The following is a 24,210-nucleotide window of genomic DNA, read 5'->3' on the forward strand; positions in this document are numbered from 1 at the left end:
GCTCTAGACTTCACCTTTTCAGATTTTACAGGTTTCTGAGCACATGCTCCTGGAAAAAAGAAACACAGATTTCTGCTCTGCTACCCAAGGGTGCAATAAGATCCTGGTGTGATTAGAAGTGACTTCCAAATAATTTTTAACTGGATTTGTGATTTTCTTGTTTCCTTCTAGGCATAAAGAATAACCAGTAACCTGAAATAAATACATTTTTTCCTTCAGAAATATGGGAAAATGAATTGTGGCTTTCTAGACTCCTCTGGAGATCTTTTGCCAGCCTTGGAACATTTTAATTTTCCTAAGTGCTTCTAATTGAAGAGCCAACAGTCCTGAGTCAGAGAGTAATACCTCTGATGGAGCACACTTCTTAGGCTGTTCAGTTGTTCACAAAACCAAACCTTTGCAAATCTAGCGCTCAGCATCTCGCTCCACTGGCCACTCTAGTGTCACCGTTAGCCGTGGTGCAGTTCTGAGAAGGCAGGAACTGCTTAGCTAGGAAAGAGAAGAGCAGTTGTGTTCAGGAGGGCAAGGTGAGATGGAAACCTCTGCATTGCCTCTTCTGTGGATCACAAAAGCCAAGGAGAGGGGTCTCGAGGTCGGTCTGGCCCACCTGCCGTGCAGGGCAGTGAATTGGCAGCTTGCATTTTACCTTGGTCAAAAGAAGGTTTCTAAACATTTCTTCCACATGCCATTACCTTATTACCTTACCTATGCATTCTTAAAAGTACATGGTTTAGCCTCATGTGTTTCAAAATGCAATACTTGCACAGGGAAAATAAGTATCTGTGTTGTTCACACTGGCATCTGTACTGTTATTAATGAATTCTGATATATATGGCTTGATAATTTTTTCAACTTCAAAGAAACATTTTTTTTTAAAATCAGAAGGTAAATAAACACTCCATACTGTTGTGTGTCTAGATGTTTTTTAATGTTTATGTCTTTTGTTTGTTAGATTTAACGTGAACAATAAAATTCTTCATCCTGAAATTGCAGAATGGTGAGTAGTATATAGTTTTCTCTATGAGTACTATTAGAAATGTTTATAACGTTGCTTCAGAGAGATTCCCCCAGCAGAAGCCTCCTAGTTTACTATGTGAGTTTTAATTTTTAGTTAATTTCATGTTCAGGATGGAAATAATATACAGAAGTAAGCCTGTGGTTAAGTAACAGTATCGAAAAGTGAGGGAATAAGGTAGCATTTTTTAAGAAATAAGCATCTATTCTCAATAACATATTTTATAGAAAGCCTTTAGAGTTAACAATCACATCTATATGGGCATTTCGATGAATAGGAAAATAGCTGAGCATAATTCATATTCTAGTGATGAAAAACAAATATAGTATTAAAACTGTGTCGGAATAGGTAATATTTAATAAGGTGTTATTACTTCCCTAGGATTTATTTTAACAGTGTTCATTTTGCAGTTTTATTATTCATATGACGATACTTGGTAATTCTAGAAGGATTTGACTGCAGCCATCCAGAGCAGTCAAAATAAAAGGATGTGACTGAGTGTATTAGGGCCATACGAAGTTATTGCATTTTTCCCAGCTTTCTTCTTTTGATCAGCATTGTTGACTTTGCCTTCCAATTGCTTAATAACTAGGAGTTTTCAGTTTTTCATTTGGGATATTAGCTGAAGAGACGAGAGTGTAATTTTGTTAATGAACCAGATTTTTAACAAAGCTTTTTGAGTGTATTAGTCTGGAGATGAGAAAACAAATCCTTGGATAAGACAGATAAGCTCAGAATCCTAAAATGTAAGCAGGAAAGCATACAGTCTGACTCTTGTGTAGCTTATTGTATTGCATGCAACTATTTCTTATTCATTTTAATGTTTATTATTAGCATGTTTGCTAAGAACAATCTTCTGTTTCTTCGTCTACATATAATTGCCAGCTTGGATTTCCAGACCGTTTTCTGAACAGCAATGCTACTTCAGAATGTGTGGAATTTGTAGTCATTCAGATTTCTGTGCTTTACAGCCACTCTGCATCTCTTGGCATGGCATTAAAAACTTTCAAAGGAAGATGGGAAGCAGGGAAACTGATGTTTCTGCATCAGTTTCTGCATTCATCCATGGATGCAGATGGATCTGTAGATGAGCAGGAGTGGGGCTCACTGCTGCCAATCCAGCTGATGGGTGCAAGGGGATGCAAGTCTCCCATAAGACAAAATCATATGGACTGACAGTTTTTAAACCTCAACTTTTCCAAACTTCTAGAATTTGGATCCCAGTTATGCTGCCTCTGCCCTTTCTGGAACAGAGAAGTTACCTTATAGGCTTGATTTTTGAATTTAAAAGCTGATCCATTCTTGGAGAGGCAGGATCTTGAGCAATGCAGGCAGGACACAGCAGCTGTGAAACTGGCATGTGGGAATGTGCTTTTCAGATGCACAACTTAAACAGATTCAGAAAATTGTAACTGGCTTTAATACTGCTTCAGAGAGCAAGTTTTTGTGCTAAAGCTTATATAAGAGCAGATGTATATCAGCTGTGATGGAGGGAGTAATTGCTATAAATGGGCTGTAGAAAGGTGAAGGCAGAGGCTGTAATGTGTGAAGAGAAGTCAGGGCTGCAGTGTCTGTTACTTGGGCAGGATCTACCCATCGCTAGGGGTCTGCAAACTGGTAGTGTTTCCAAAAGGACAAGGGGAAGTGACAGTGCCTACTTGTTTTCCATGTTTGTCACCAAAAGCAGCCTTTAAAGTTGCATGCATTTACCAAAACCCACAAAACAAGATGGTTCATAAACACTAAGCTGATAATTGGAAACTGAATATTTTTGTTGCTGTTCTTAGGCATGGTGAATGAACCTGGAGAAGCAAATGTTTGTGTATCTTTGGAGAAAGCAGTGACTTAGGAGTATGTGGTGGAGTTATTCTAGTGCAGTGTCTGTAATTGCTTGGAATTCTATTTCCTTTGGAACACCTATTAGTGGAAAGTTGGTCGTGTATGGCTGAAATAATACTTGTTCCTTCTTCAAGCTTTTTTCATTTGCACAAAAAGAGGGCCTCCTCTTATGGCAAGTGTAAACAAAAACATCAAGTGTATGAAGGAGAGGAAAGTGAGGGAGGAGAAATCTTTCTGCACTACTAAAATGAAAAAAAAATGTGTTAATCCTGACAATAACAGATTTGTGCTTCTACTTTAACTTGATTGCACTTGATGGGTTTAGCTATTAATTGGAGACTTGTGTTACCTGCTGACTCTGTATATTTTTACAAATTTGTTTGTTTTCATATAAATAATAATGAACATACTCAGAGTGTGTACTGACCCCAGAGCTGTTTGTAGCAGAACGCTGAAGCTCACCCTGGTACACAAGTGTAGTGCTTCTTCCTGCCGTTATGTTGAAAGCAGGTAAGAAAAAGGCACAAAAAATGTGGAGTCCTCCTCTCTACCCCGGCTGCAGCGTTAGCCAGGGACCCCAGAGATCCCTTCCTTGGGGGATCTGCTTGCAGGCAGATCTGACCCTGTCCCTGCACGTTTGTGCACCCTCCCTGGCTTCTCTACTAGCAGCTGGATGGGGCCACTTATCAGTCTCTGAGAGACTAAACACTTTCTGTAAAACGTTTCAGTGCTTGACCCTGTGTAGATGAAGGTGATGGATTCCATTAAAAAAAAATCTAAATCTGAGGCTGAACATGAACTTCTTTATGCAAAAAGGCACCAGAGATCTAAAATGAATACCTTGACCCTGAAGCCTTATGACCTAGTCAAGTAAAACAGATTCTAATACTATTTACACTTGCAGTTGAGCAGTTATTAACTTGTATTATTTGCGGATTCCAATGAAGAGATTAGATATCTGAATTATGAAAGAACTATTTTTCAGACATCTGCAGATCAGGAATATGTACTGTATATTGAAAGTAATAAAAAGGCACATCAAACAAGTATTAAATTATCCTGCTAGCACAAGCAGTCTTCCAAAGAACACAATAAAAAAATCTATAAGCTGTTCCTCCTTCAGTCTAACATGAATATATTTGAGCTACTGTTCTTTATGTCCTGGCTAAAAAGCAGAAGCAGAAGTTTGTTTCCTTGTCCATGGTGAAGAGATTACACCATTCCGCTGTGATTTTTTTCACCTTTGCACACACTTGAGAACCTCATACCTCTCAACATGCATAATGATTATTTTGTGTCATATCCCAATTTACTAAGCATGTCAAAACCATTCCCCTCTCATTCCCCTCAGTTATCAACATTTTAACTTTTTTTTTTTTTTTAAGTTGTATTTGAAAATAAGTGATTGTGCTACATTGCAGTGCAATCACTGTCTGTGGGAAAATGCTGTTATCACACATCAGAGGCACTGTGGCTGAGAAACCTGTGTCTAGATCCATTAAAACAAACTACAGGAGCAGAAATATAGTAAATAGTCTTCTACAGCAGTCCGAGTAGGAGTATGTAACGATAAAAAAGCGATGTCTTGGTGACAGTTTCAAAATCCAGCAGTTTATAGTAGCTTGTAACTGCTGCAAGCAGTAGAGTGGAATGCAAAAATGCAGTTTAAATGTTTCCACACAATTAAATGGATATTGTAAAAAGTGTAAGTAAATAGTAAATTTTAATAGTAAATTTTTGAATTTTTGAGGTAAGTTCAGGCAGAGCATCAAGCTCTAAATATGGACAAATTCATTGTCTCATAGGGCATGAAAAAGGTTGGTTGATTTGTTTACTTGTTTCCTGGAAACGTATGAAAGAGAATGGACATTGTTGCTTTAATTACAGCCTCAGTATTTTCTGATTTTTCATGTGTTTTCTTATACCAAGCAGAAATAGCATTTGGGTTCCCCCCACTATTCCCCGCCACCACACACACACACCTGCTTTTGACATATCACAAATAGGTGGGAGTTCTGCTTGTGCTAAATAGAGATCCTAGAGCTCCAGGAATTCCATTATGTAAACTAGCTTCAAATTGTATTTAAAAAGTAAATCAAGGATGCTTGTAGATGTGTTCTATTTGAAGTAATGTCTGAGCCATGACAAATACAGAAGTTCATTGCTTTTGTTCCTAATGTATTGTAGAATGGGTTGAGCAAATGTTGATTGGACAACTTGTTTGTTAGTATTAAAGCAAGCAGGTTGATGCTGGAAATGCCTGTGACTTTCCCTTGTGAGATTGTTTTGCTAATGGTGAATCAATGCCAACAAGACACTGCTGAATGTGAATACTGTAATAGCTCTTCATTCTTGCGTTGTGCACTCTTCAGGTGTATCCAATTTTACTGTAGGTGATGCATAGTATTTCAGGGTTTTTTACTCTTTATTCTTAGTGTGCCAAATTACAACCTAACCGAATTTCTGTTCTGCTTTTAAGTCGTGTGATTAAGACAGACATGGAGTTGGAAGTTCTGCGCTACACCAATAAAATCTCCAGTGAAGCCCATAAAGAGGTAATGGATCCTTTACTGTTAATAATTTTTGCTCTTAGTGTAACAGTAGTACTCAGAAAATGTTCTCAGCAACCCTGAATTGCTTAGTAATAAAATAATGGAAGGGCTGGAGAGAAATAAGAGGATAATATGCCTCCTATTACAGCCCTGTAATACACCTTGCATTGCCCTTGAACTCAGTGGTGCATTTGCGATATGTGCGAGATGAAGTGTGGTTTTGGGCAAGAGCTGGGGAGCCTCAGCAGAAGGTGACCTGCTTGCATCTGTCTGTCCTGTGTGCGCAGGCAGACGTGCATAGAGATGGGGAAAAGAGAGGTTCTGAGCCATGCTGCTCTGCGGGTTTGGGTCCCAAGGTGAGCTCGGTGTCAGGGCTGTGCTGGCGGGGCTGCCAGTGGACATTGGGGTGCAACGGTGCTCTGAGTTGTGACCAGTGGAAGTTTAAAGTAGCTATAAGGTCACGGACCCAACCAGTGCCTTTGCCCCTGCTCCCCAAATGTCCCCTGTCTGTGAAGTGTGAAAAAAATCTAAAGGGAATATTGTAAAGTTACAAAGTGTATGAATAAAAGCACTTGCTTTCATTTGCCTTTGTCCTTCACCAACCTTGAACAAACTCATCCCATCTGGGATGATTCCTTCCACACAGCAACTGCTAAAATTCATAATCCGTTATCAGGCGAAGAAATAAAACGGGTGCACATTCTCAGCAAGTGAGAGCACGATTACGAAACCTAACCCAGTACTAACTCTAGTAACTTTTCCGATTACAAAATAGAAAAGGGAATTTTCCGTTGTTGTACATTCCAGTTCACGGTTTTGTTTTGCTGGTGTTTCATAAAAGTAAAACAAAAGGACTGGCTGCCAAGCTCACTGGAGCTTTCAGAATTAAGCATGGGTTTTTAGATGAGCTGCACTTCATTAGGATATACTCGTGGCAATTAGATGTGCTTTATTGCTGGAGACTGCAGGCATTCATAAAGATTAAAATGAGTTTGATTTCTAATAGAGTTTTAAAATGATTCCACTGATGTAAATTCAAATGAAGTACAGGTGATATTTTTTTAATATATGTTCCTCTAGAGATATTCAGTCGTAAATTTATAAATATGAGATTCCCTCTCGCTAAGAAGGTGCCATGTTAATATGTATCTTACAGGTAATGAAGGCAGTAAAAGCCGGCATGAAGGAATACGAGATGGAGAGGTAAGAGTCCTTTCAACAAGTGTAATATAAGGAAAAAGTTTTTCTTCAGTATGTGTAGAAGCAATAGCTGAGTGAGGAAAAGCAATAGCACTGATTTAGGAGAAGCTGAGAGCTTGTTGCTGTTTCAAGGCTATTTGAAGCATTATTTTATTATTTTGAGGTGGCACTTCATCAGTTTCAGGCATATGTTTGATGATGGTTGATTATTTTTTGGCTATGGTTTAGTGCAGCATAATTTTCTTCTTGGAGTTTAATAATTGACAGTAACTTTACAAAATAGCCATTATTATTGTTTGAAGGCATCCAGTAAAGCTGGGTTTATGGGTAAACATTGCCATTATGCTGGCTATGCTTAGACGACTACGTATATGAGTGTTCAAGAGCCTTATAAAAGGAAGTGCTCAATTACATTTCACCTACAATTATGAGTCGCTACTGCCTATGCTTAGCCTGTACAAGGAGCTCTGAAAAATGCTGTGGACATCCGTTAGGAAGTCAGCAAGAATGCAGCACGTAGGTCTTTGCTGAAGACTGTAGTTGCCGTAATATTGAAACGGCGTACAGGCACATAGGAGAGATTGTTTGCTGGTAATTGGTAGAGTAATGACATGTCTAACTACAAAGAGATTATTGCTTCCTCTTTTAAATCAATATTCTCATTAGATTATTGTGAATCTATCTTGTAAAGCACAGCTTCAATCACCTTGTCCATTTATTTTTATCAAGCATATATCTTTAATTTTCAAAGTATTTGAATAATGAGGCAACTGAAGTAGTCATATCTCAGTTATTGTTCTTTGTTGTCACACTGAAGTGTTAGTAAACAGGCGAATTGGGGGACTCTGTGGGGTAAAATCCAGTGACCTCAGTATTTGTCATGAGGGTGGGCCTGAAGCACCCGGCAGGGCACGAACCAAGTAATGCCCCTAGAACATAAGCGATATGGAAGCACCAGTGTTGCACCTAAACAGTTTGAAGTTCTGTACGCTCTGTAGGGTCATGGTCTACAGACTTCAAACTGCAGCTACAGGTATCACTAATTGACGGGAAAATATCAAATTATGTACGCTGCCTGTGCTGTATATTCTGATGGTGAAGTTTTGGCTTTGGAAATCGATGGAAAGCAGCAGAGGAGAGTTTGTTCTGAAGCACTTTTGAAGGTTTTCACCTTGGCTGTCAGGAATATTCACATTCCTCTACTTCACGTTCTTCGGCGTTGTGTAGTATGTGTGTTTTTGAGCATAAAGCTCTACTTCCGAAAAGATCCTGTCTTTTAGGAAGAAGAAGAACAGAGATCCCCAAAGCAATTAAAATTTTCAATTACAACTTTTAGGACCTAAGATTTACCTTTTCTTTGTTCATTAAGTTCAGCAGCCTTCCGTAAAAAAATGAACCGAGTTACTTCTGCTGCATAATACAGCAAAAAAGTGTTAAAATACTCAAGGAAATATATTTAAGAGTAAACAATATGTAAAAGCTAACATATTTCTAGATCAATTATTGAGATCACTCTTTGAGAAATAATTGGAAATAAATAAAGTAAATTATGGAGAAATCTCTTGATGATAACTTTATTTTTGCTTTAAATCTTTATGAAAAAAATCACTAGAAGGGTTCTGTATGGCTACGTACCACTAGCAAATGATTTTTAACCAGTAATGCATTAGTACTGGAGTGTATCAAAAATGAATGCATTTAGCTGCAAGTCCCGTCAGCCCTGTTGTGGTGAGGTTTGTGTGAGTTTTTGTTTGTCTGTTTGTTTTGTTTTTTTTTGTTTTTGATGTTACTTAACTTTAATATGTGGTTAGTTGACTTAAGGAGACAGCCAAGCTAATTATCTACAAACAGTAATTCACAGCATGTGTAATTGCATATAAAGCCATTTTGGTAGGTCAGATTTTGGATTTTCTCTGAAGTGGTTTGTTTAGTATTTGTGCTTATCTCATGTTTAATTAATCTTCTGTTTAATTAAATGCTTTTAATTATGATGAAGCCTACTCTGTAGTGACTATATTGTTCAAATACAGCTAAATGTTAAAAGAAACCACTTCAGCTTGAGAAGTGATAAATAATTTTTTGTGGGGCTCTGGCCTTTGGGTATTGAAATACAGATTGTTTTAGTTAATCTGGATTCACCATTTTCCATCTTCTGATACATTTTACTCTTTGAGCATTCTTGGGGAAGTTACCAATTGCTGCACCAAATCATCTGTGAAAATATTTTGATTTTCTGTGCTTGTCTCAATTTTCAGATTCGGAGATTCAGCTCAAGTGTAGCATTTGTAAGTTTTCTTTGTTAATATATGTCAACAAAAATGACCCCATTGGATTCTCTTGAAAAATTAGGGCAACGGACAAAAATACAAAAATGAATCCTTAGCCATTGCATCTTGATATGAGAACCAGTGTCAAATCATTCCATGACTCTCTCCAGCATTGTGTATGGATTTATTTTTTTATTAAACAAGAGACTAGCACTTCATTAATCTCCAGCAGCATGCCAGTCTGTTCAGTGACTGAAACGTGATTTTTCTTTTCCTTTAAAATACATTTTAAGCAGTTGTTAGGGTCGTGTAGCCTGGAAGTGGTTTGATTGCCTTGTTTCCCAAGACTGCCACACATTAGGGATTATTTTTTTTCAGTCAAGTTACTGTTGTCAGAAGGCTGGACTCAAAATTTTAAGATGCACAAAAAGCCCCTGAAAGAGGGGAGGAAGTTGCCTCTCCCCCCGTTCTTTAGTCTGGTTGCTCTTTGTCCTGCCTGCCCACGCTCCTGGTCATAGGGCAGGTATGTCTGCCCATTAGCTAGCCAGTGTTTGGGTAGTAGGATAATACTGTACCCCAAATTACTTGTTTTGTACTTGTATTACTTGTATTAGGAGAATAGGAGGAAGAAAGATTGGCAGAAATTCCTGCCTTTAGCAAAACATCGGCATGGCTGGACAGCCAAGGAGCTGCTCTTCAAATGCAGGTGAACAGAGGAGCTACCACCTGAGCCGGCGGCTTTGTGGTCACCCAGGTTGCCCCGTAGAAGCCAACAGCTCGGCGTGACCCAAAATTTCATGGAGAGGGTGGAATGAAGTGGAGCAGTCCAGGATCAAATAGGCCAGGAAAGGCAAGAGACTGTTTTGAATGCTAAGTCAATCAAAACAAGTTTTTTTTTCATACAGATGTATCTTCTCAAAATGTATGAATCTGTCATATAAAGTGTGTGCCTTTAAAAAAAAAAAAAAAAAAAAAAAAACCCATGCAGGAATTACCTGCTTTCTCTATCACAGCTGTTGAAGAGCACAATAACAATAAGTATCTACAGGTTAGTGCGGCTCCGACAGCGTGTGACAGGTGGCTCCTAGGGGTGTAAGTTGGTGAATTGCAGGTGCCCAATATCCTGTGGGAATGCACATATACTACCTTTGCCGGGAGAAGGACCTGGATTCAGAAAGACTTTTCCTTTCCCTTTTCCTTTTCCCAGAAAACTTAGAGGGAATCTGCTGGTTGGCTCCATGTGGGGCATCCTGGCCAGCCCAACTCAGGTGCAGTATCATGGGTTCTAGACTCCCTTTGGTGCAGTTACACTACACATAAATTTCCAGATACTGCTTTGTGATTTCAGTTCGTTTTTGTAGATTTCCAGCTATTCTGCGTGATGCTTGGCACCTGAATTCTTGGCACATGGATTTTGGGATATTCACCTCCCGGACAACACTTTCATTAGCTCTTTGTGTAGAAGAACACTGCTTAATTGCACAGGACTCCCTTCTGTGACTTGTGGTTGAAGGCCTGCATAATTGTGTTGTATCTTCTGTGAAAACTCTCTGGACTCAGACAGTGTGAAAACTTTAAAAGAAAACCTTCTATCAGTGCACAGATGAGAGCAGTTCCTGTGCTGGTGTTAGAAGGTAGCTCCCTTCAAAAGAGAGGTCTGTGAATTGTCATGCCTCGTGTGCGCGTGCAGAACTAGGCTTGTTTGCACATCCAAATTTAAATGCCATATCATTGTATGCCCTTACAGGGTAAGTAGTTTGTGTTATGATAATTCATAATTACCCTTTTATTATCCTTTTGGAAATCAAAAGATAGGAACAGTTTTTATTTTAGTATTAAATTTGATTGAAAATCGCAAGCAATATAAATTTCTATGGCTCTTTTGTAGAATAAAAGCTACTCTTTGTATTAGGAAAAGAATAAGCTTTCCTTTCAAATTAGCTGGAATCTAGCATAGAATTTAGATAGTGAACTAATTAGCATTACTAATGACAAGCTAAGATTTCAGATACATGGAATGGAGCTCATTGTAAGAGCCAGCAGGCTGAACTGATTATTATTTACTGTGGATTTTGTTCATGCTTGTTCAGACAAGTCAAAAGTAAAGATTCCATCATATGTGAGGCTTTATCTGCATTGTGATCTTCAGCTCAGTATCTTCTGTTAGCTGCTGTAGAAGTAGGGAGATCAGAATTTTGTGTTGGTTGGCCCATGACCAAACTTGCTACATAACTGGACTTGGGGCTGGAAGCAACCTGAAATGGGTAGAATGCGAAAATTGTCCGCTAATAACAGGTTGTGACACGTTGACCTTCTGAAAACCAAAAACATTTTAGACAGATGAAAAAAAACAAACAGAAAGACCAGATCCTGTACCTTGGTTCCTTGCTGCCAGCGTGTCCTTCAGACACCTTTTCTGAGGAGGTTCTTGTAGCACGCTCATCACTGCAGCGTGCAAGCGCTGCATTCTAGCGCACTAAGCAATGATACTGGTATCTGTCATGGGCTTTTTGTCTGTTCATTTTGGGTTTTGCATCACCTGTCCAGGGAGAGCCTTGTGCAGAACTGAGTACTGTTTTGACAATTGATTTCTGGTGAAACCTGTATTTTTTTTAGAGATCCAATGAGAAACTGGATATTTGAAGGCTCCACAAGTTAATCATTTAGTCAGGTACAGGTACCCTCACTTCTCACTTGGCGCAATCCTCTTGTAAATGTCTTTCAGGCATATTGCACTGGGTTTCTGCTTTTCTATTTTCAGGTAAATCTTATATCCAGCTGGTCCATGATGGCCAAAGGTGGGCAGCATTCTTATCCTCTCTGTGGTTAGCAAGCAGTTTGTGAAAAGGTGTGTGAAGTTCTTTGGGTGCCCCATGTACCTGTAAGTTGTCACATTAGGACTGTGTAAAGTTTAGCATATCGGAACTGATGCACTGATATCCTTTGGCCTGTTTAATCGTTGCACTGAAATGGGAGGCTTGGCACTGGATAATGCATTAGGTTTGGTCAAGTCTCCAGGCTAAGTTTTCTTCTTTATTATATGTTTGAAAAAGGAACAGAACAAACTCTTTTCTGGGCCCATGGTGCAGTCGAGCATACCCATTGAGAATTAATCAGTCCTTATGTTTTATCCCACCCATCTGTGTTATTTCTGCTTGTTGATGTCCAGTCTTTCTGCCCTTCTCTCCCAGCAGCTCAGGTGGCAGCAGAACCGGCTGGGCGCAGGCCGGGCCGGGGCCGCAGCGCAGGGCCCGGCGCGATGCCCAAGGGCCGCACGGCGCAGCGCGATGCCCAAGGCCCGCATGGCCCAGCGCGATGCCCAAGGCCTGCAGGGCCCGGCGCGATGCCCAAGGCCCGCCCGGCGCAGCGCGATGCCCAAGGCCCGCCCGGCGCAGCGCGATGCCCAAGGCCCGCACGGCGCAGCGCGATGCCCAAGGCCCACCGGGCCCGGCGCCGCGCTGAACCGCTCGGTTCAGGTGTCTGCCTTGTGAACGGGCTTTGGACAGGCTGATTTCTTGACCTGCATGGAAGGTGCTTTTGTAGTAGTTTGTTTGGCCCCTGAATTTATAAAAAAAATAGTGAAGAAATGTTCTCAGCTATTGGAGAAGGTGTTGTAAGAAGCCTTAGTTGCAAAATGTGCCTGCATCTTCATGGGCTGGATGAAGTTCTGTTTCCTCTGCTTTCCTTCCCAGAAAAATTCTGACTTCAGCAGGTTTATTAAATCTCCCTCATACATTGTCATCACAAATGGAGTGTTATAATCTTTTCTTATCCTCAGGGCTGTAGGCTTACATATCCTGTACAACAAATTACTGCATTATTTTTTAAGAATAAAGTATTCAAGAAAGTATTCGGGGCAAATTAAGCTTTGCTTTGAGAACCCAAGCTACTTCTAAGCTAAGCCCTTGCTGCACTACTGCTTACACTGCATCGTTGGACAGGAGCTGGAATGTCAAATATTCAATTTGAGACTGAAAGGGAGATTATGAAGCGTTGGTGATTATGTTGGCATTTTGTGCCACTGAATACCATTTGTGTGTTATGCACTATGTGGGTGTCTGTGTATTTGCTAAGAAGCGTAACTGAAGATGAAAGTTTAATTATTTCTTCAAGGCAAATCCTCTCTCCCATGGACTTAAACTTGCATATGAAAAATGAAAATTCATAAGAAGTGTAAAAATTGGCTAAAATTAAAACCGATTTATTTTGCCCTATTTATTCTTCTGAATAATAAAATTTCCCCATGGGTCTTTGGAACATATGTGGAATAATTACACTGTAGAAGTAGTACTTTAGTTTAGCTTCTAGAGCTAGGGCAAACATTGTGATTATGCTGCAAGCTTAAGTCTAGGTTTTATAGAAAATCTCATTCAAGCCTGTGTTGCTGTCAAGTGCAAAAAACTGTGACCCATGGATTGGTCCCTGTGGGAGCAATTATTCTTTACAGAGTTTTTTTTTTTTTGCAGCACTGAATATTATAAATGTCAGAAAAAAGTTTAACCCCAGTACCTCTAACAGAGTGTTTCCATACCTACTGGCAAGAATATCAATTTTTAGCTTATATTGCAAGCAATTTATGATTAAGCTAGGGTTTTTTTTAAAAAACATGTCTTTACAAGCAACTGAAAACTAACAATGTTGTCTCTTGGATGTAGTCTGTGTGCTGTGGTGAGGACTAAACACCAGGTTTGCCAGACGCTGCATAACGCAGCAGGGCGCCGGGGTCCCGCGTGCAGGGCGCAGTGTGGATTGGTGATTAAAAGCTCCCGTCTTCCAGGGGCAGGGGAGGAGCGAAGGGAGGGAGCTGGTGTTGCTGCGGGTCTGATATCTCATAGACATGAGTGAAATGTTTTGGTTAACAACAGGAGTGTGGTCGTTTCTGATGTCTGGGCAAGGCAGTGGGCAGGTTCTAGTGTAGAAATCCCGGGAGCTGATGCTTGCCTTCAAAAGTCTCTACTGCTTCTTGACGAGATGGAATGTACTTAATTTAGGCTTTTTTTTTTTTAATGACTTACTAATCAAAGCATTAGTCCAAACATGCAGCTTTAAAATGCCATCTGTCTAATAGTTAAAATACCCAGCAGATTTCTTCTCCTCACTCTGTTTTCTCATGCATCTTCTTTCAGTGCGGGGCAGTTGTATTTTCATTAGCTGTGAGGAGACAGTGATGAAAAGGATGGAGCCTGCATCGTGTGTTCAAAGGGTTTTTTGCAAAGTGAAAATTGTTGTGAAATGTAAGGAGGGGCCTTATGCCACCCATCTCTGTGAAGTTGAGTCCGAGGAAGGGCAGAAGCACCTTCCGCTTACCCCAGTTAACTGCACGGAGGCATAACAGAAAAATCAAACTTAAATACGCTAATCTTCCAGATAGGTAGAATCTCAGGGATAATTGTCACCTTAATTGGTACTTGGAATTGCATAGGAGATTGAAGAGGTTTCTTCAGAAATAATATCCATGAAGCTTTTACAAGCTAGAGGTTCAGATCAGCCTCCAAGGGTAGCTCCTGAAACCACCCCCCTTTTTTCTTTAGAGTTTGGAAATCTGTTGGGTTCTTCAGATTGCTTGTTTCACAGTCTTTTTATAAGAATTTTAAGAGACTTTGATCCAAATGAGGTTTCTGATGATGCTGTAGACAAAACTATCTTATCAAGAGAAAGGAGCAGGGAGCAGGTTTGTAGCTTGTCACTGATCTGCACGTTCGTTCCTCGAGGAGACGGGCTGCATCTCCAGGCAGAGGAGATGATTCCAAGATTTTTTTTCTATAGGACTCATGCCAAGCTATATAAAGATCTATTATTGTGGGCAGAAACATGAGTTTGTTTTGTTTTTTAGTAATTTTGTAGAATTTTCAGTGAAATTTGACAGACTTCTGGAGGAAGGAATATGTTGGGCTTTAAGCTATGCTTTGTATGCTTTTTTTTCGCTCTGTTATCTGTACAGCTTTTCCAAATAGCACAAAGGTAATAACAAAATATTTAATAACAGAACTCTAGCAAATTGGTATACCTACCTGTGTTAAAAAAGAAGGAAAATTGCTTTTTAAAGTGTCCCCTCGCCTTCCCTAGTGGATATAGATCTAGCTTTGTCAAAGTGGCCGATTACCTGTATTTTACTTAGAAGTATTCAGGGTTGTAGTGACATAAAAGAAAAATGCATTTTTAAAAATAGTCTGGATTTTAAGTAAATGCATTCAAGTGTTTATTGCCTTTGAAAATTCAAGCAGTCCCCAAAAATGACAATAGTAAGAGCGTTATTGCTCATCTAAGGTAATAAAGCTGCTGTCAAAACAGCTGCCTACTCAGGCTTTTCTGTGAATAGCCTTCAGAGCTGGAAGAATATAGCTGTAAGGCATGAGGGAGAGCTGGCATTATAAGAATGATTCTTTCCAATGCAGTTTCTGAGCATCTGATTCACTGGACAGAATATCCAATATTTCATTTTGTCTGTCAGCTGTCAGCCGCTGCTTCTTTTGGAGTCCACCTGCTGCTTTTTTCTAACATGAACACTGAAAGTGTAAAATTACAAACACTCAGGTAATGATTATATAGGAATAATTTTTGAAAAATTTGGCATGCATTTTGGTAAGTATCTGAAAGTATATTTCAAAATGTTATGGGGAAATAGCCCAGAGCGGGTGTGAAATGCTGTGGAGTTCAAGCTAGACCATGGGTTCTGGAGCTCTGTAGTCCCCTGCATGCCATTGTACTTGACACAAAATATACTTCCTCTCTACAGTATGCCCTGACTGTACCTACATTTTTGAGCACAATGCTTGCATGTTATTTTTAGCTAAATCACTTTGCTATTTTCCAAGGCTAGTCATTCCTTCAATGTGTATGTGTATTTTATCTTGTTCCAATTTCTCCTCCTGTTTCATGAGGTGACACAGAGGGGAACAGTAGGGTTCTGCCCTTTGCTCTGGCTTTCATTCTTTAAAGGCAGCCCAGAAATCGATGTGCAAACACGTGCAGGTACAGACTGCGCAGATACTTCCCTTTTGAGTGTGTGAGGTGAAGGTTGTGCGCTGCAGCCTGCACTGTACCAAGCTGGTTGCCTGTGGCCTGTGTTGATCCACCTAAATAACACAGCGGTGTGGGGCTCCAGGCTTCCGAATTCCACACAGCTACAGGCTTATGGCAGATCGCCGCTGAAATGAAGAATTTTCAAAGCAGGATAGATATGAGGAGGAAGCATTTTTACATATTTTTTACTTTTACGGAGGCAGCAGCAACAGCACTGTCATTAACTCCAGATCGCTCCTACCAGCTCTAACTTCCCCCCTGCTTTTTTGTTTTTTCTCTTTTTCTCCCTTCTCCCAACCCAAAAAAGTACTTTGTGTCCCCAAATCAATTATCTTGGTGGCTCCCTTTAGAACTAGAAGAAGGTAGATATCCATCTCCAAGGATGGAGCACGTATCCACAGGCACGGTAGGTAGTGTGCTTGTAGACATTGGTGGTGGCTTTAGATCAGTCAGCAGAGGAGGAGCTGCAATGAGAACCCAGCAAATCCTGAGCAGTTGATGAGCAGTGGCTTCCTTTTGATTTACAGCATGACTTTACAATCAATCTATAATGATTTGAAGAGAAAAATACAAAATTCTAAGTAAAAGGGAAAGGCCTTACAATTAGCAGTTTCTTGTCTTCTCTAATTCCAAGAGCCTGTACTGAAAATGGATGATAAGATGCAAAATATAAACTGTTGGCCATCTCCTTTTTAGATTCAAGCTGTGGTATGGCTCACATCCTGCTGGTTCTTGGAGAATATTCAGTTTCATCTCAACTATAGATTACGTGTAGTTGGATGAATTTAACAAGGGTTGCACATGTGATGGAACTTCCAGCTCTTGTAAATCACGTTCCTGCTCTGATCTGCTTTGCTTTCATCTCTGGTACATCTCGTTCATTAAAGAACTGGATGGGAAGTGAATATGGTAGCTTGCAGAATGTTTCAGGAGTGCGTGCAGTACTATCTTTTTAGTCAGGTAAATAAATACAGTTCAGAAAACTTACAGAGGAATATTGCACTGGAGTTTAGATTTGGTTGGGACTGCTTGGTCGTTAATTTGTTTGAAGTTGACACTTGAGTTGAAAGACTAATAGCTACCTCACTGCACTGCTCAATTTTAAATCTAATCTGTTACAGAGTTTGGGTATACAGTGACTGTGGATGTAGTTTGTCATTTTTATAGCTAGTAGGGCAGTGCTATTGTTCAGGGATTTGGGGGTTTACCATGCACATGCACAGGCTTTTTTGTGTATTAGTAACAGCTTGTACGTAATGAAATTGAGTTTTTTTCTGATCTTAAAGTCCTAAAATATATAATACAGCACTTCTTGCCACTATTCAGGATAGTTTACTTAGTGTTAAAATCCAGAAAACTTGTGTGTTTTCATCAACTGAAAATTTTAAAGAAAATGTGCAAAAATACCAGTCTAATTCTTGTTTTGTCTATGGAGTGCTGACAATATCATTGTATTGCTGCTGTGTTAATGTGCACATCATCTCTGCTTTTCATGTGTGTGGCAGATTCTTCTAATAAGAAACAGATCCATCTTCTATCTGTTTATTTGTTGGGGCTCTACGGAAATGTATCTACTAACTTACAAATATGTTCTTCTTTTCCAATATTAGTCATTTGACAATATTAGTAATTTGAAAACTCATTAAGTTTTAATTTACGTATATGCAATACAGATATACAAATACATAGTCTGGCAAGCATTATTTTCTTTTTTTAAAATATTTCAGATTAATCAATTGTTCTATCCGTAGTAGCATAAAATAGTATTTCACCCTATACATGGAGCATTAATTTTAAGGTAAAAGATGGCACAAATGACCACCCCTCCCTCACACACTAAAAAAACTTTGGGAATTATTGTATTACTACAGTCGCCTTTTTTTTTTTCTGTACCCATTCATTATTTCAGTATCAGTAATACTTGAAACTTACAGTGTAAACACTAAAATATTTGGCACACTGCTTTTTCCATAGCTAATGGATGTACAAGATCACCCAAGTGTAAATCAAATTATGTAGCCTATTATGCTTTACACGGGGGAAACAAAATATGAAATACTTTACAGCAATGAAAATGCCTGTGAATCAAATTTTTTTTGTTGCTCCTAAGGGGTACAATTTTGACAATTTTATGAGGTTGCGATTTATTTGTAAGATGAGTTGGCACATGTTTTTTTATAAAAGTAATGTTCATATAGCACACTGCTAATAAGAATACTTTTTTTTTAAAGCCACTGGTCTTGTTGATTTGTGTTGTTATAACAAAGTATCTGCTAGAATGCCTGGAAGTGCCTCTGTGAGATACGCTTAGAAACCCTGAACAGTGATGCTGGCTTGGTCTGCACACCACAAGCTTTCAGTCTAGGCTGAAGAACATTTTTTAGTAAATAATAAAAAAGGAGCACTGTTAAGAATTTCGAAAACATTTTTTGCTCCAATGAAGGCCTGATCTTCTGCAGGAGAGCCAGCAAGTAGTACTGGCCTTGGAACTCTCACACGGCCAGAAGGATCCGATGTGAGAAGGCCTATTTTGATGGGAATGAAGCTTTCTTGGATAGAAGTCTCAAATTCTTGCTCAGAAGAAAATATTTTAAATCATATTGTACATTTGATTGTACATGAAAATCTGCATGTTTTTGCACTTGGAAGAGAGGGCTTGTAGCTATTTAATGAGTTTTTATTGCATTGATTATTTTGTCAGGAAAGCAATTATACAAAATAGTTTGGAGAACTGCAAATATTTCCGTATTGGCTACTTTTAACAAAAGTGCCTCTCCTCAGCTGCAATTAGTGGAAGCTTGTTCCTCCCACAGATTCACTAAAATTACTAAGTTTCATCTTTAAGCCTCTTTGCCTTTTTTTTTTTTCTTTTTTCTCCCTCTAATGAAGAACAGTAGAATTAATTCATTAAATTGGTTTTAAAAAGCCCACATGAGGTGCTTTTCCCAAAGAAAGGCTGGGAGCAGGGAGCTCACCCCGTGCAGAGGGAGCTGCAGGGAAGCCGGGTCGCCCTTCCCCGTTGCGGGGGCTCCGGGGAGCGCAGAGGCAAGGCCGCGGAGAGGGAGATGGATTGGATTCCTTTTGGCCTAGATTATCAAAGGTGCTGCCACTAACCTAAGTGAGGACACTGGTGTCAATTTTCTGACATGCTCTAGTCCCACTTTCATAGTGCTTTTTCAGGAGAATTTAAGCCCTTAAAGGCCAGTGTTTTAAAGGCAGGTTAAGCCCTTGGTTCCTGGTTGCAGCGTGAGTCGGTGCTTTTGTATTTGGGCCGGTGGCCTTAACCTGCCGCGATAGGCGCTCTTGAAGCGCCCTCGTGGCTGCCCTCCTGCCAGCCGTGAGGGGAAGCCCTGGCTGGTCACCCCGGCGCGAGGTCCGGCCGCCCCGAAGGACTGTCCGAAGTCCCTGCGTGCCGTCCCTGCGCGGCGCCCCCGAGTCGCGCGTGCCCAGCCGCGCCGGGAGCCCCTGCCAGCACCCAGGGGACTTCTCTGCTCATGTGAGCCCTTTTCTAACAGCTGCCTTGGCTTAGATTTGTTGGAGTTTGGAGTCCTTTTCGGTTTTGTATTGCTCTGCAATGCAAAATAGTTTAAATGATTGTGTGTTCAGAGATGGCTGGTGGCAAATGCGTTAGAAAGTAAAGGAATGGGACTGGAAAACCAAAGCTTAATTCTACCCTGCTCGCTCTATGTTTTGTTAAACAGAGTTAGGAAGTGCCACATGCATCTTAGTTGCTAAACAGTCTTTTGCGCCTTAGTTGCAAATTTTCCTTTACTTCCTTTCTTAATATGAACGATATTGAGGTCAAATCTTTTGTTTTGTAAAAACTGGATGTTTACCCCTGGTGCTTTATCTATCATGACACCTGACTATCTGCTGACTTAGTTACCTCACATCACTTCTCTATTACAAGTCTGTTTAACTTACAGATGACATAAAACCAAAGAAGGTTTTGATAGGGTAGGGGAGACTTAGGAAATGCTATTTAAGAGCCAGTGATATCTGTAGCGAAGCCTCTGTATTCTCTTTCTTGCAATGATCATCTGATTACTTTTATGTCAAACAGTCTCCTGTATCTCACTGATTCTTGTAGACCTTTGCTCAAGTATCTGTACAAAGTAATTCTGCCTGATTTATTATGGTGATAAGCTGTATACACTTAGCAGTTTAGCAAAATGCCTGTCATTTTGCTGTGAACTACCCCTTGTGATGTGACCCAAGCAGTTCTGACAGCAGGGAGGGTTCAAGCACCGTGTGGAGGTTTAAAGCTATTTGCGGTGCTGGAAGGTCTGTGCGTACGGCTGCTGCGTCCGGGCTAAACCAAGGGCGCTGTCTTTGCCTCCTGCCTCTCTCTAATGGCTATTAATAATAGCTGTTCTGGTTGCTCTCTTCTGACAGAAAATCTACCCGAAGCTTTTGCGTCTCATGAGGCAGATCAAAATTGACATTTTTTTATTGATGTAACTGGTTTCTGCTCAATATTTAGGGACATGGAAAAAGTAACTGAACTCCAAAACTGAAGAGGAAAGTCATTTGTTTAGTGGAATTACCAACCTTGATGTCTGTAGTGAAATAAGTAGTACTTTAAAATATATTTTTAAAATGAAGAAATTAAATTAGCGTTTTAGTTATCAATTGCTTTAATATGTCAGCTTTATGTTATTGAATGTAAAAATTTTCATGAGCAACTTCACTAAATGACTCCATGATCTAGACAAATCTAATTTATCACCTCAATTTTTCCTCCTGCAGATGTAGCATTAAAAGTAAAAAGCCGAACACCTTTCTTTCAGGAGAAAATGAATGATCTTTCGTGCTATTGCTCTTTTCTCCCTATTTTAATAGCCATGTGTGTCTACAGTAGCAAGTTGTCCTGTTCTGGTTTGCATGGGGCAGGAGGAAGGGAGGCTGTGACGGGAGAGGGGAACTTGGATTCCCAATGAGGAAAGCTAATTTGCCAACTATGGCAATGCTGATATGGGGTTCCAGTAACATAGAACAAGTGTTCAATTAATTTGAGTTAATGTGATTTTTATGGAAAAGATCTGTTAAAGGAACCTGGATTTAATTTTTTTAATTAGATTTCATTTGGTTGATAAAGGTAACTCAATAAATGTAATGCACTTAGCCTTCTGTAATGCATTTGACTTACTATGTCGCAACATTTTGCTTAGTTCTATACAATATTAATAAGGTACACATTAAGGGGATTAGAATCTGGCTGGCGGACAAAAGTAGCGGTCAGCTGGGCACAAGGAAGGGCACAGGCTGGTGGTCAGGGCACTCGTGTGGGCAGGGTGGGCACCGTCCCAACACCTGCTCGTGGTGCCGATGGGCAACGTGGCGCCTCCGCCGCCTGTGGTGCTCATCAGGACGTGGCCTGCAGCCCATGGCTTTGGTGACCACTTCTCCTTCCCCGGGCTCCGTGGGACTGTGCTGCTGGCACCGACCTCCCTCACGGTGCTTCCTCGCCCCTTGGCCATGGGCTTCCTGAACCCCGCGTTCAAACCACTACTGAAAAGATTGTTGCTAACTGAATCAAAAAGAATCTCCACCGCTTTCTTTATTCCTGACAGAACTGGTGTCTGTGGCTTCCTGGATTCTGTTGGAGCTGCTTGCATCCTGTCGTAGAGATGTGCAAGGAAAGAAGTAGGTTGTGAGAGTTGCAGAAGATGAGCTCAGTGCTGCCCGGCCTTAGCGTTGCAGCCTGGGGTATGCTTTAAGGCAGTGCTCACGTGGAGATTTGTTTCTGTTGTCTTCAGGGGTGTGGTGGCTTGTTAAGCTGAAGTCAGCAGGAAAGCAGAGCAGCCCTCGCGGGGTCGGGCCGGTAGCTGCTGTCCTGCAAGCGTTGCCTCTGCTTTCCTGCGTGCTTTCATCTTCCTTTGGGGAGAAGGAAGTGTGTTCACTGGGTAACAAATCTTCTCCTTAAAGAGAGCAGGGGGTGCTGTTTTAGCATACGAGCATGGCTGTGCCTCCCAGCAGATGTGGCTTTGCTATGCAGTTTCACATCTTGACACAAGTAATTTCAAGCTTTAAATATATCCTGAGCATGAGGACAACATTTTTTTCTTTCATTTTTTGGCAGATCCAGGAGTTACGCTGTTGGCCAAGTGCCGCATTCTTATTATAATTGGTACCAGTGGAGGCTCTGAAGGGCCAGGAATGGAGTCACGGGAACATCCTCGGAGTTTTAGGCATGCAGTGAAATGCTACACTCCTCTATAGTTGCTTGATGCCATCTTTCTAATCCTTATGCCTTAATTCTTTCTAATAAAAGCAGTAGATCTGCGGAAACCGACGAGCACTGAACTGGGCAATTTCCTGTGTGTCACTTATGAGCAGGCAAGTAGCTTTGTTGAGCCTTGCGTGACAGCTTCAGTTGTTAAGGGTCCTGCTCGGGCTCTGCCTTCTCCTACCTTCCACCTGAATGGTTGTTCTTGCTCCGCTGTGTGGACTAGGGGAACCATGAGTAGCGTTATGGATTTGTTCTCGAGATTGAGGGTGAAGGAACTTCAGAGGTGTTAAAATAGCCTCTGCTGAATGTATTTTGTCCCCGCACCTGGTAATAGTTTTTGCTTTCGTATTTGCTTATCATCTGAGAGTTCTTGGAGGTCGAAATTAATTGCTGTGTTTTTAAAGCTTTAATTACATGCTTTGTAAAATTTTCCAAATTTGAGAATTGAGACTTCTCCAAATCTGAGTTTGCAGGACAGTTTGGAGGGCAGGCTTTGCCAATTCCCTGGTTAGGTTACACTGACATGAATCCAGCTTTCTAGTCTGTTGGGAGAGAAGATTGTTGGAGACTCAACAGATTAATCTGGACACCTTCAGCCATATAATGGTGAAGTGTTGATGCATACATATATATAAATATATATTTATATATTTCTTGCTCTGTTTTTTTTTTTTTTTCCAGAGACTTACAAGCTCTCTCTAGATTTTTATAACAGATAGTTCATGGCCCCAAGAGTAGCTCCTTGAAGTCATCTGTCTCAGGCTTGGCTCTCAAAAGAGTAATTCTACTGGAGTGAGGAGGCAAGTGTTTGAAATTCAGGAAACTATAAAATCGATTCTTCCATAAAGAAGTAATTTGTGGTAAATGGTGTAGTCCTCTGGGCACCTATTCACTCATTTTATATGGCCAGGACCCTTGAAACATGGACACAAAGATTAGAGAAGGACATTTCTGATCTGTCATTTATCTGCAGTAGCCAGGAAAACTTTCCTTCCCTTTTGATGACATAGTATCTAGTAGCAAACCCAGCCACACAGTCTAGGCTCCTGAGAGGAAAAAAAGTTCTTCTCTTAGTATAGGAGGGAAGACTGTGATTTCAAGAAAAAGTTTATATTCTGGAATTTACTAGATGGTTTTGAAATACTTAACAAGATTTTCAATATTTAGATAGATTTCCTCTACGAAAACCTCTGCAGCAGTAGTGCAGTTTTATTCCAGAAACTGCATGGGAGAAGCATGGTGTACGGCAGGGATCTTGCTTCTGGCAGCTCCAACCGTTGGCGTGAGTCTCACGAAATATCCTCAGGAGAAAGCATGGATAATCCCTCCCTTTCTGGAACATTCTGGTGGCCGAGGCTCACTCAGCTTGGAAGCAGGCAGGCAGCTGGCATTTGTGCTGTGTGTCCTTGGTTCAGGAGTCTCTTTAGATTATAGAGAGGGAAGTGATCGCACTTCACTGGCCAAAGCGTCCTTATAAAACCAAAGCACTTACTAGAATTTGGCGTTTAGTATATAGTATGTTTAGCATATGGTAAAGCATATAAATGCACTAGGATATTGTAAATAAGACAGGCTGTTGCCATCATCCATGTGTATCTGATTTTCTTCTACCATATGTCATTTCTATTCCTGGTATTGGCCTTGCTTCCTGAGCACTTGTCTGGCAACTAGATCTTGGATATTTCTTCCCATTTAATATTGTTGTGCATGCTGTCCTTAAATATATTGTCCAAGGCTTTGTAGAGGAATGCACTATGATAAGGGACAGTAAAAAGATGGTAATCTTGTTAGAAAGACAGGAGATACATTCTCATTTATCTGCCTCTGACTAGTGTTGGCACTGCTGGACTCCTGGCGTGGTAGGACAGCAGTTGGGTACCATTTTTTTTCGGGGTGGATATATTTAATTCCTTTGAAACGTAAGGAGTATTCTTGATGAGCCTTGGTAAAGCTCATTGAAACACCGATATTTATTCTGGTGTTTTTTAATTATGAATACTTTAGTACTCATAAAGACGCTTCCAGACATACTCTTTTGGAGGAGCAGTTCACATAGACTTCATTAAATAATGAGAATATCAG

At 40.4% G+C, this 24,210-nt stretch overlaps 1 protein-coding gene across 1 annotated transcript in view; it reads left to right on the forward strand.

The window, feature by feature from the left end:
- Nucleotides 1–24,210, forward strand: part of PEPD (peptidase D) — a 106,691-nt gene that overhangs the window by 24,895 nt on the left and 57,586 nt on the right. The window contains exons 7-9 of the mRNA XM_088536528.1: nucleotides 953–997; nucleotides 5,334–5,409; nucleotides 6,563–6,609. Coding sequence (XP_088392654.1) covers nucleotides 953–997; nucleotides 5,334–5,409; nucleotides 6,563–6,609 — 168 coding nt within the window. The remainder of the gene's footprint in view (nucleotides 1–952; nucleotides 998–5,333; nucleotides 5,410–6,562; nucleotides 6,610–24,210) is intronic.

The sequence above is a fragment of the Tinamus guttatus genome, unplaced genomic scaffold (genome assembly GCF_059628265.1).
Source record: "Tinamus guttatus ecotype Peru unplaced genomic scaffold, ASM5962826v1 Tinamus_guttatus_pri_ptg000674l, whole genome shotgun sequence".
Lineage (NCBI taxonomy): Eukaryota > Metazoa > Chordata > Aves > Tinamiformes > Tinamidae > Tinamus > Tinamus guttatus.